The sequence below is a fragment of the Daphnia pulicaria genome, chromosome 7 (assembly GCF_021234035.1).
Source record: "Daphnia pulicaria isolate SC F1-1A chromosome 7, SC_F0-13Bv2, whole genome shotgun sequence".
Classification (NCBI taxonomy): domain Eukaryota; kingdom Metazoa; phylum Arthropoda; class Branchiopoda; order Diplostraca; family Daphniidae; genus Daphnia; species Daphnia pulicaria.
Window position 1 is genome coordinate 4,949,521 of NC_060919.1, and position 12,833 is coordinate 4,962,353.

Here is a 12,833-nt window from a genome sequence, read left to right on the forward strand (position 1 = left end):
GTTAGTTGTGCTGACGACGAAAAATCTCACTTTCAGAGCATTCTTCAAACACTCTGTGACTCATTGCTAAATGCTAAAGAACAAATAATGAATATTGGGTCAATCAAAATAGTAGGCTAACTACAGCTCTTCACCATCCATTATACTTTTATTTGATTTGCGATTGGAAACCGCGATAGTGGCCGATCTGCTAATCACCACTCTTCCCATCTTAAAACGTTCGTGGGAGACTCACAATTTAAATTTGTCGAATTTGCCGTTAACTATTGCATAGAATTTCGTTTGTTTGCTTTCAAAATCAAACCGGGTTTTACTTTTTGGACTCGGTTGGACCCTATCGCAAACGCTATCGTCCATTTCTTTTAAGTTCCCTGTTCTAATAGCCATGCAGATACAATCAAACAACTCAAAAAGGCTTTCCAGACTTATCTTTTCATGCGGCATCCTGATTCTAAGAAAAAAAAAATGCATTATTGTAATTCTTACCGCAGACTAATGAATTCTTGTTAATAATTCCACCGCGGAGATGATCCCAAATCTTCAATGATGTAGAGCGGGCCCACCAAGTTAGCCACAATATTATAGCACAACCGGAACATCCACAGCAGGGAACCTTGTACTAGTCAACAAAGGTAAAGATTAAAACATCACAATTTTTCAATGACAATAAAAAAAATTAAACTAACCTGAAATTAAACCTACGAACTCGTATGTTTACCAGATGAGCAAGGATTTCTTCCGTCCGAAACTGAATATCTGGAACCACAAGGGATGCGACTACAAAAAGTTCAACACGCCGATATTACACTTGATAACTATACATCCATAACAAACGAATCGAGCACTACCCAACGAGTATCAAATATTCTCGGTCCACAAGAACTAAGAATTTGGAAGAACACGAAATAATAAAACGTCAGTAGTGGGAAAAAAGGCCCTACAAAAATTCAGCAGGCTTTTAAAAACAAAAAAAGGGGAACTAAGGCTTTAGAAGGAAAAGCGGCCATCAAGAAATTTATTCGTTCAACCCCCATGACCCCAGCATCTTAGAGCTTGTAAATAAAGGGATGGCTTTTACTTTAATGCTCTTTGGTGGTCAGCGTGTTTGTGAAAGTGCTAGAAAATAAGAAAAGAAATAAAGTCGTTGTGAAAGCGAATCACGTACACGCGGATGCAAAAAAAAAAAAACAGCTTCGTTCAGCTACAGTTAACCAATAAAAATAAAATGTTAAATTATTACAGATAAGAATGGGAAACATAGCGGGGGAAATAAAAAAAAAGAATTTCAAAACTAATCGAGGCTCGCTTAAATTTAAAAAAAAATATTAAAACTGATCTTGTAAAAATTTTAAAAGAGTCGTTACCAAGGCCGAATTTGTTAGTCGAAAATGTTTACCAGACTTCATGTGAAGGTAAGGTTGATATGTATTCCGATTTCCGGAAGAGTGGATCTAGATTGAAGCTAACGAGGCATTTTCAGCAGGGAAAACGGTCGATTTTGATTATTAATAGTCAATTCAAGTCTAAGACCTCCGACTTCACCACTAGAAATTACGAGATTGATTAGAATACAAAATATTTCAAATGGTTCAATTCAGACATGAGAATGATTCTATATGCTGTAAGTTAAGACTCTCAACTTTGATCAATTATGTAAAACAAATTTAGTACTACCTAAGTACACTGTGTTATGCTGCACACCAGCACAGATGCCATCCAGTGGTTTTCATTTCAATCCAACAAATGTTTAGCACAGTTCAGCCAATAGGTTGACCAATAGGTTAAAAGAAATCAATAAAAACATTTTTGTTGATTGCCGCCAGCATTCTAGAGACCCCCATGACAGGAAAAAGCAATCAATGGCTGCCAAACTAGAATCTTATACAACCGAATTAGTCAACAACAAAAAATAAAATCTGCTGTAGACACTAAAAAATAATCTCCCATAACCCTAAAACTGACTAGGCCAAGGATTGTCCGAGTCGACAAAGGAAACGATAAATCTTTCACCGACGACCACGAGCTCCTAACAATTGCTGAGTAAAGTGTAAACTGTACAAGTCAACTGCTGATTATTTGGCTGAGAATTTCATTTCTGGAGTGAAAAGAAAATGGAGAGTTAATGTGATGACAGATAATAACAACAACGAAGTTTTTGAGATGAGAAAGATACTAAACAGCATTCGGCAACTCACTTTCATCTTGCGTAAATCCAGCTAATTAAAAAATCAACGTGAAAATAAAACTAATTATTTTTTTAAAAAAAGTGTTGAATCGACCGAAATGTCAAGTTAAAAATTATGCGTTCGTAGACAATGCAGAGCCGGGCAACTCAGGAAACTTTTGGAAGATTTCGTGACAACTCAAACATTAGCTATACCATTAAGTCCATTAATGATTAATAATTCGTTCTTTGTCTTCTATAGTTGCATTGTTTTGTGTTTTTTGAGATGTGAGTAATATGCGACTATTAAAGTAGCCGCTCGGTATTATTTATTGTAATAGACTCGCCCATCATCAGAGCTCTTTGAATATAAAACTCGCCTCAAACTAGTTGTCGATATCGTCTGTGTTTTCGGCATCACGACACGAGCGGGTCAGCGGGTTCGTCCCGGCCCCTTTTTGAGTGCTGCTGCTGGAAGCCACAGGTAATATAGGAAACGGTCACGTTCCTCGTAAAAAATCAAAGCATGTAATAGTATCTCTTGACGGTTGATAGCCCGTTATATACATGTATTTAGAACTGGATATTAATATAATATAGTTATTCAACGGCCCCCATCCACTCGTTTCGGCCGTCCCGCTCACAGATTACGTCGAGCCTTTAGGCGGGTCCATATTATAACCCAACCACACACATGCAATAAAAGAGAGCTTTTGATCTTGTTGTGTGTGTGTATAAAAGAAAAAGAGGATTGGATAACGAACAGGAATATTGTCGGTCGGTCGGTTTATAGAGTTCTGGGAAAAGTCGAAATTCGACGAATGAGGTAATTGGGTTCCGAGAAACTTTGATGGGATGCGACAAACAAAAAATAAAAAGAACGGACGGGATGGATGTATAATCCATCAAGTCAATAAACGTCAAGATGTGTAGTCTTCATGTGATGGAATCTCGGGTTTTTTGAAACCATCCGCCGCATACATCAACCCCCTCTCCGTAGCCCCAAGAAAAAGAAACGAGAAATGTGAACGCGTTCTAGTTGACGGGCGGCTGTTGACCCAGCCGGGCAATAAGTGCAAGGACAACATTTTTCAGAGTAATAATACAATTCACTTTTTGTTTTTTTGGAATGAATTATTATCTCATAATGTCGATGCATAATAATAATCCTGTTGTATTCACTCTCGGATGATGTCTGCGGTAAGTTTATAATAATAGCTAATAAATGGATATTATTTAGGCCTATAATTGGAGCAGAGGCTTTGAGAGGTGCACAGCAGTTTATATAGTCAACAAATAGAAATTTCCGAGAATTTCCTGACAGGTCCATGAGAAAGAAGAAGATGAATGGTAATGGATCGAAATGAAGAAAGGGCCGTGTATGTTGTTTTGTGTTCTGGCATGTTGTCGTTTAAGAAGTATTTACATGACAACTGCATGAAATACCGTCTTGGCCAAGTTCGTAGACATTTTCCGAGAAACTCTATAAGGGTCGCTTCAATGCAAGAACTTTAAGAAAATTAGTGTACAGGTCGCGACAAGCAAAACGGCTGTAATATACTATACAATTCCGCCCAGTAGTTTCTAATTGCGTCCGCCGCCGTCGTTTACTTTTTACTATACGCACTCAAGATTTCGATGACATGTATATCCGGACGGAGGGGTTGGGTTTCTCACGTCCGCTCTTCCTATTACTGCAACGTATACATTTTATTGGTTATAGTATGGTTATTTTACAAATCATTTTTGATTCTTCTTTCATTCATAATAATGGCTACACGATATTTTAAATTTTGATTGGTCGGGTGAATTTAATTTGTATGTGTAGTACGACGTGTGGTTATAGGACCACACACGGCCAAGCTTTTGATTGATTGCGATTGAATTCGTCTCGGCTTTCTCTTCCAGCCCCCAAAATTTCATATTGACGTTATGTAATAACTCAACAAAATTAACATTCCTTTATTTTTATTCTGTTTTGATCGAATCATTCATTTGTTTCTTTGATATACTATTCATTATTTTGTTTGCCAGCATCTCATTTCAGTTATCAGCGCCAACCAATAATTTCTGAGAAATTCGTTATTAACCAAAAAATAATTCAATCGATGTTTATATAATATCGACGGTGGAATTCCAAGAAAAGTTGGAATTCCAGACGATTATATTTAACCAAGCGTCAATTGCGTCATGTTGTGCATACATTTACAAGTCGTGAACTCGTGAAAATGGGTGTGCCGCTCTGGCCAAAGTTTTTCACGAAGCGTGTCGATGCAATTCAAAGGCGATAGATAATATTATAACGAACGTGATTGATCCATTGTCATAGTCCAGCAGCATCTCAATTATTATTACCATCGCAAGATTTATAGACTCGGTGATACTGCTGCTGGGTGGGGATGAGTCTGCTGGTGGGCGTTTCCCGGATGAAGTCCCAGTCACGTTTATTTTTCTTTCCCCATTTGATTTTTTGGCAGACGCCAATGGCGCATTACGTCACGCCCTCTTCAACACGATATACTTGAAATCATTACAGAATGTGTGCATAGTATATAGCGAACCAGTCAAAACAACTTGATTGTGCACGTCTACTATTATTCTATTTTGAAAATCTCCCAGCGCATCGCGCACCCAATGCGAGAGCTGACATTCGGTTGCATTTCTATATTTATTACTCTGTGCTGAATGTCTTCAAACAACCGCCAACTGCTCTAAACAATCTCCAAAAATAAGAAATCAAAACCCATTGTGTTTGTGATAATAATAGGTCGACGACATCACAGCAGAGCAGCTCGTATATTTCTTAGACTAGAGTTATATCCTATAGACATCAGCAGTTTTATTTTTCAAAATAGATTGTTGGGCAGTTCATATACTTTAGTATATTTCCAACTGATTGTTAGCCGGGGCTGTGCTGCTGCTGCTGGAGGTTGTTGGGTACACAGCACATTCATCACCGCGCGGATGAATGGTATTAGACACACAGCGACAGCAGCTCAAAGCCTGGGCATTATGGAAGGCAGCAGCATACAAGCACGTGTAGCCTATTTGGTTATAGGCTAACAGTACATATACACAGGTCCACGCCGTGTGCGAGGGAAAAAGTGCTAATGAAGCGAGTCTATACACAGTTACACATGCACACACGTCCGGAAGAGCTGCGGTCGGCGGCCTGCCAGCAGCTAGCGCCTATACACTACACAACACATCGTCCAGCACACAGCTATATTTAACCGCAGCAACTTTTTTACAATGTATTACACTATGCCGTTTTAAACAGGTATCAAAACAGCCTTCATTCATATTTATAATGGTTCATATAGTCATTATAATCGACATGTATACCTTTTGTATTGCGGACTTTGTGTCCGGTTTAATCCAAAGAGTTTTTCTTTGTGTATTTATTTATACACAATGTTTAAATAGTATAACGTGAGTTGTGTATATGCGATGTGTAATAAAAAAGCCCCCCAGTGTAAGGCTCCATCAATGTCACATATAAGGCGATCGCATGAGGAATAGACACACACAAGTGCAGGCGAATATCTATATTTTTATTTTTACGTAACATTGCGCCATATTGTTGTGTCCAACTGGACTATGCGGACGACCGATACATGTTATAAATATAGAACATTGGTTCGTTCCACCCGCACAGCAGGGACTATATCTGTGCGTTCCGTGCTGCTTATACTATATCATCTATAAAGTTGCTCGTCTGCTCTGGTATTATATTTGGTTGTTACGTATAGGTTTATAGATAGAAAATTCCCCGCGTGCGGGAAAATAAAAGAAACAAAAGTTAGATGTAGCCTATAATGTCGACAGTGTCCGTCTGTCGATTCCAGCGGGGGTTTACCGGGTCCGTTGGTGAACGAGCGACCATCCATCAGTGATCAATCCGGATCAATCCATCAACCTCCAAAAAACCAAACATAAAATGTCGTCCATACTTTTGTATTTTCTATTTCCATCGGCTCGATTGATCGCTCGATTGACTTGGCAACATTGCAATTTCAGAAAAGTTAAATCGAAAATTGAATGACATCATTTTCTCATTCCACTTCGCAAGTTCAAATGAGTCCGTGTTCTTTTTGTGATAGGAAAGTGGGTGTGTGTTGTGTAATGTGTATTGACGTGCTGCTGCACCCCCCTATGCACACGCCCCTCTGCGGATGTTCCACGCAGTTTGCCGCGAGGATGTGTAGTAGTAGTAGAGAAGAGAACAATTGAGCCGGAGGGCTGTTAGAAGCGAAAGAAAATGGGGAAACATAACACGTGCTCCCCGCAAGCCCCCCAAAGTCAGTCTTCTGCCGACCGCCGTTGCGTTCACTTGTCTTGAGATTTCTTTCACCACAATTTTTTAAGTGACTCACGTCATCATTGCCACAGATTATTAGTCACAAACGGAAATTGTGTCTGATTCATTTTTGATTATTAAAATTCCATCAGTTTGAATCGGAAAAGTGTTGGATCGCCATGAAGAATCGAATCAATTCGACAACGCTGCTACTCATTTCCTTGTCGTCATTCTTGACAGGTATAATTGAACCAAACAGCTGACAGGGGGAGGGAGAGGAAAACAAAAACTAGGCCACCGGCATGTGTGTGTGTGTGTGTATTACGTGTAGGCCCTAATGGTACTGTATATACATCCATCATTTCCTTCCGTTACAACAGCCCATTGTTTGGACAGGCCTTGAAGGCTTTTCTGAAGGGTCTCTTTTTCTCTATGGGGGGGAGATAGGCTTCTGCAAATAGATTTTTTCAACGACAGACTTTTTGTATTATTTTGTGTGTGTGTGTTAGTTATGTGCTGCTGGTAAAACAATTCTAGTGTGTGTGTGTGTGTGTGTACAAGAGCTATATCTCTCGGCGTTGACAGACGAGTCGGAAAAAAGTCGTTGTCAAAATATAATAGTAGAAATAATAGAGAAGCTTAATATTTCTTGTTTGGTTATAGGTCCGGGACTGATGGCAATGGCCGCCAGCACCAGCGAGGCGGCAGCCGGGTCCTGCACTTTCACGTCGAGGAATTACGCGGTCGGTGACGTCTGGTACCCGCGGCTCGGACAGCGTGAAGCTCTCCACTGCGTCGCCTGCATCTGCCAAGAGGTTAATACACAAATGATTAATTCGATATTTGGTTGATTATTGAAATTATTGAGATTATTGAAATTAATTTTTAAATTTCAATTCGACATTTGGTTCATTATTGAAATTATTAAAAATTTATTTTTTTTAATTGAAGTTATAATTATTAGATAATTAATATTATAAAAAGATATAATTAATCATTGAAATAATAATAATAATTTTGTTTCCAATTGCAGGGCGGGAAAATCAATTGCACGATCCACGAGTGCGGCGGACAGGAGTGCAGTTCTCCCGAATTGGCAGCCAACAACAAATGCTGCGCCCACTGTTCCAGTAAGTTCAAAAATCAGATCTCAATTGGAAATTTGGAACGAAACTTGTATCATCACCCCGCGGCTATTTCACGCTGTCGACGACGTGAGACGGCCCCTGACGTGATGCAACCCCCAAAAAACATAACAGAATATCGAGGAGCTGGCATGTGTTAACAACATTGACTTGAGGCTCTTTCTCTCTGACTATATAACACCATGTCGAACAAAATGGCGGACAATGTTTCACAAGTTTATATATTTCAACCTTATATTATTTGATTCTCTGGAAATGTGTGTGTAGAAGAGACGACATTTTCCACTCGGGCCTTCCATCCGGAGAGCGTGATTCCGGTGTCGTCGTTCTCCCTGTCGGATCTGAGCGGCGGAGGTGGAAGCTCGACGTCGTCGGGCGTCACCTGCTTGCACAACGGCAACGTCTACCGCCACAAGGAGCGATTCACGTCGGCCAACGTCGGTCTCAAACCGGAGCACGCCGACCAGTGCGTCCAGTGCTCTTGCGAGGTCAGTTCTTTTTTTTTTGTAAATTTTTGGTTTAATTGAAATCTCTAAAACGATCAATTGTCCGAGGAATGTTATCACATCACATCAAACAGAGTATTATATAGACGCGTTGACTGGGAGCTGGGGCAAAACAAATTGATTTGGAATTTTTGGGTTTTGTTTCCCCTTTTGGGTTTTGTCCGGCTGCTGGAATGTCGTCTGTATCGGTGTGTGTGTGTGTGTGTGTGTCCGTCTTATTCCGTCACACTCTTTTCTTCTCTCTCTCGGACCCTTTAAATCTCTAATAATATTAGCATATTATTATTGGATGCTGCTGCGCCGATCTGTATAGAGCAGCAGCAGCAGCCGCCGCAACGTTCAACTTGGCGGGACAAACGTGAATCGAATTCCTAATGATTTGTTTCTCTTCTTCTTTCGCCTTTGCCTTCGCCTTTCTTCTTGTCTAAATGAGATGCTATATAGTAACTCTCGGAATTGTTTTTTGTCTGAAATTTCTCCGGGGGTCGAGAAGACATCAGCCTCTTCCTCGTTTATTTTCTTTTGTAAAAATAAGAAAATAAGAAAAAAAAAAAAAGGAAATTCTCTTTTTACACGCGCGCGTCTCGCGATATTATTATGACCGCCAGTTGACCGCCCGACGTTGCCGATGCTTTTACAATAGACCAAGCGCTTATAATATTCTTCTCCCTTTTCCATAAATAGAAAGAAAGGATAGCTGCTGCTGCTGCAAGTGTCTGGAACGAAACGAAACGAAAGACACACACATCGAGCCTTATTAGATTTCTTTCCAGCGGGAAATGTATTATATACTATGTAGGGGCCGGCCTTATAGTCAGTTGCTATGACGTCCCAGTCGTAGTATAGTCGTAGTATATAGCAGACATTAAACTGCCAACCCATGTGTGCGTAGGAAAAGAAAAGTATAACAGAGGCTCAGGTCTATAAAAGAAGAAGAAGAAGAAAAGAAATAAAATATAAAACGAGGCTCACGCGCGCGCTAAACACGAAAAGAGAAATCGGGAAAAAAATGTTTGGAACCGTTTTTGTTTTGATATTATTCGGAGAAAACACAACATTTGCATGACATCTCCATAATTTTCAATTCCAAACCAACAGACACACACACACACACACTCGGCGTCTAATATAATATCCCTATGGGTCAGCAACCTATAAGACGTGCTGCTGTGCTGTGTGTTCATCTCTATACGTATTATATACTTGGGTAAAAACATCACGCCCTGTTGTTGTTGTTGTTGTTGTTGTTGTTGGCCTTGTGCTGTCTATAGCTTCTCGCCCGCGACTCGCTTGAATATTTTTCTGATTATTTTTATTGTTACGATCGAAGCAGCGAATGGCGATGCTCTCAAAAGTCCCTCGTCGTGTTTATTTTTGGATTATTTATGCAAATCGTTTCAGCACCAATTGATGATCCAACCTACAGCCAATATTGAAAAATCTAAATGTATACTATACCAACTGAGCTTTTGGGTTGAAGTCGACATCATCCAGCGGATGTGTGTTTGTGTCTTCTAGACAAAAGAAACCAGCTGCGCAAGTCTTTTCGACTAATTTGACGTGTGGCCGGCCAATGTAGGCGGCGGCTCTGTCTTTACGTATATTACATCATGAATAATCATGAAGCCAAAGAAAAGCAACAAAAGATCAAATAAAAATAAACAAACAAACGGCTTCCATTCTATATTGAGTGCTGGGAGAACCCCCTCCCAATAGACTCGTGCGCGTTCGGATAAATCACACGAAACGAAACAAAGAACTCTCTCTCTCCACAGTAAACGGACGACAGAAAAGAAAAGAAAAGTGTATGTAACATATTATATAGTATATATGTCGATGACAGCCAAACATATTTATAACGAACGGCCGGGTTTTCTTTTCTTTTCTTGGAACTCTGGTGCACGTTGAATATAATCATCGACTGACGCAAACTGTTAACTAACGACCAAACCGAATTCTCTTTTATCTTTTGCCCTTTTTGGCCGTCTATTGTTTATGCATCGGAAATTCCACCGCTCCGGCCCGGCTCTCACGTCATCATTCTGCGTGTTGGCCGTTTTTGTTTTGCGTCTTATTCTGCGCCCATCAAACCTCCACTGCGCATCGACTGTATATGCCCAATCCCGGATCCGCGCTGATTGGACTTTTTTTGGTTGGGAAATACCCACAACTTGTTGTTGCACACAGGGCGGAATGGTCATGTGCCAACTGAAAGATTGCCCAAAAGCGGACTGCGACAATCCCATCCGCACCAAAGACGATTGCTGCCCAGTCTGTCCAGGTAGTGTACGAATAAAGTTGAATGATTTGTTCAACTGAAATTCAATGTGTGTCAATGTCAAATTAGATCCAGCTGGCAGAGTGGACGAGATGGATAATTCACCCGTCATTATCCAACAGCAGCCGGAAGGAACCGGCAACAGCAAATTGGAGGATTGCATTTCCGGCGGACGGTATTTAATACTATTCCAATAATTTTGGTTCTAAAACATTCCGTCACGCTGATTTAGCTTTTAATTATAAGAGATGTGACATTTTTAAACTTGATGACGTCGTCTTTTAGATATTACCTACACGGAACGACTTGGCACCCGGTGATGGGCCCGTTCGGGCCGATGGACTGCGTCAATTGCAAATGCAAATCTGGCAGGATCGAATGCCAACGGCTGGAATGTCCTAGTCGGCCGGCGCTCAACTGCGACAGGCCCGTCAAAGTCACCGGCCGCTGCTGCCCAGTCTGTCCGCTCGAGGGTGACATTCAAGGTATATTAAAAATTTGGCCGTCTTATGTGATCTCTGGCCGTCTCGTTTTTAATTTCTAAAATTATTTCTCCTACGCTGATGAACAGAAGGTCCCATGACTCCGCTGTTGTCATCTTCGCCCGTCTCTGCCGCAGGGACGCGGTCCAACATTCAGAGGACGTCGTCAATGGCCGGCAGCGGCGGCCGGACGAGTAAATCGCCGTCAGGGCGGCCCAGTCTATCGCCGCCATCTTCTTCTGCGCTCATCAAATCGTCGACTCATCACGGCAACTTCAGTTTGTGTTTGCCCAGGGATTATGACGTCATTGTCTACCGCGCCCAGGGCGGTGGCAGCACCTCCGAATTCATCCAGGTAATAAAATAAATCGAAAGACACACACAACATTTATTTTTTCAGTGAGGGGGTCTCTAAATTTTTTGGTCAAATATTCCCGGCACGTTTGGTAAAAGCTTTTGGTGTAGTAACGCGTGTGTCGCATGATAATTATGATGATTTCACTCATTTCTAAGAAAAAATCGCCGGGCCAGATCAACGCCAAAGGGTCTTTTCGCCGGCACTTTCTAGATATAGTTATATCCTATTACTTCTCTTCTCGGGAGAGAGTGTCGACAGTGCGATTAAGCAGAAATTGCGCAACGCTATAAAAAGAAAATGGCGGATGCTGATGAATGGACTGTTTGTTGAGATTGATTGGCATATTTAAATATTTCTTTTTATCTTTTGTTAACAGTACATTTTCCAGCAAGTGGTGGACGGGCAGGCCATCGAACACCACATGTGGATGCTGCAACCGACCGTGACAACCTACAAAGTCCAGGATCTGACCAGGGACCAGTCGGAAGCGTTACGTCAACGCTTTCGCTTCGTCCTTCTCGGCGCCACCGCCACCAGTAAAATTGAATTAAAGTTAATTGATTTAGTAATGAATGTCAATTTAAAAACAAAATTTTATTTTAATAGAATACGTCAAGCGGTTCTCCAAACGTGAAAAGAAATTAAAGGCGAAATGTCTGCCCGATTCCGGATGTCTGAAGAAGATCCGCCGGCTGGAGCGCAACTTGGCCTTGAAAGAAGTCACCAGCCGCAGGGGCTGTTACGCCATCGAAGTGGAAGCCAACACTCATTGAGTGAATGTGCTGGATTCATTTCATTTCAAAAAACAAATTTGGACATTTTCTATCACCAGAAGCGGCCGGCCGGCCAGGAGCCGTCGCTCATCTGACGCCTGGCCCGAAAATTCTACACAGCAACCGGATTGCGTCTAATCGTATCGGACTACGATATGCTAATTATACTACACACGCATGGCGGGATATGCTCTAATCCCGCATTCAAAGTATTCGGATACCTCATCTACCAAAATAAAACACCCGGAACATCCCCGCGTGAACGTCTACGCGCCGTTTTATGGCGTCCTATTAAAAATTCAAAAAAGAAAAAAGGAAAAAAAGGAGATTTTGCGGATGAAGTTGTTTTTAAAAACAAAAGTGTTTGTACATTTCCGTGAGTATAATAATAATATTAGATTCTCGTGCGAATTTGAGAATCGATATTTTAGGAGTCTATTATATACCGGCTGACAATTAATTATGTAAAACGAGGATGAAATTCTGTATAGATCTCCGTATGAAATCCCTTTAAATATATAAAATCAACCCCGAAATAAAAATAAAAAATAAAAAGTTCCATTCGTTGCGAATCAAATAATCCATGCCCTTCGTGAATTTGAGACCTGACCTGACCACATTAAAATGATCAATTTAAAACAAAATAAACCGTTTCTCTTGTCTCGTCTACAGCAATTATATTGACCTTGATTTTTCCATCTTCTTCTTCTTTAAAAACTGGAAATGCTAGTCATTCGGGAATCAAATAAATCAATATCAATCAAACCAAACATTTTGCAGTTGTAAATGTTTAATATACTCAGAATATACTATGTCTGTTACATCTA

At 40.7% G+C, this 12,833-nt stretch overlaps 1 protein-coding gene and 1 long non-coding RNA gene across 3 annotated transcripts; one reads left to right on the forward strand and one right to left on the reverse strand.

The window, feature by feature from the left end:
- Window positions 1–492: 492 nt before the first annotated feature.
- Window positions 493–2,146, reverse strand: LOC124350405. 2 transcript variants are annotated; one of them, XR_006920911.1, is made up of 5 exons: window positions 1,963–2,146; window positions 1,675–1,871; window positions 1,365–1,544; window positions 687–777; window positions 493–619 (listed from the first exon to the last, which is right to left on the reverse strand). It is a non-coding gene; the product is annotated as an uncharacterized LOC124350405 (long non-coding RNA). The 2 variants fall into 2 exon arrangements; XR_006920910.1 differs by having other exon boundaries at window positions 1,675–2,146.
- Window positions 2,147–6,428: 4,282 nt separating this feature from the next.
- LOC124349642 (protein kinase C-binding protein NELL1-like) lies at window positions 6,429–12,626 on the forward strand. Its single transcript, XM_046800401.1, has 10 exons — window positions 6,429–6,704; window positions 7,128–7,279; window positions 7,498–7,594; window positions 7,877–8,097; window positions 10,303–10,396; window positions 10,463–10,568; window positions 10,679–10,878; window positions 10,965–11,230; window positions 11,610–11,769; window positions 11,840–12,626. Exons 1-10 carry the CDS (start codon window positions 6,644–6,646, stop codon window positions 12,004–12,006), a joined length of 1,524 nt encoding a protein of 507 aa, XP_046656357.1. The 5' UTR covers window positions 6,429–6,643; the 3' UTR covers window positions 12,007–12,626.
- Window positions 12,627–12,833: the final 207 nt, after the last annotated feature.

Bases quoted from the DNA above. Each gene is read 5' to 3' on its own strand.
- LOC124349642 (XM_046800401.1), top strand. From the start codon at position 6,644: ATGAAGAATCGAATCAATTCGACAACGCTGCTACTCATTTCCTTGTCG. The intron at 10,397-10,462 runs GTAGTGTACGAA...ATGTCAAATTAG, and splicing joins TTGCTGCCCAGTCTGTCCAG to ATCCAGCTGGCAGAGTGGAC. The intron at 11,770-11,839 runs GTAAAATTGAAT...TTATTTTAATAG, and splicing joins TCTCGGCGCCACCGCCACCA to AATACGTCAAGCGGTTCTCC.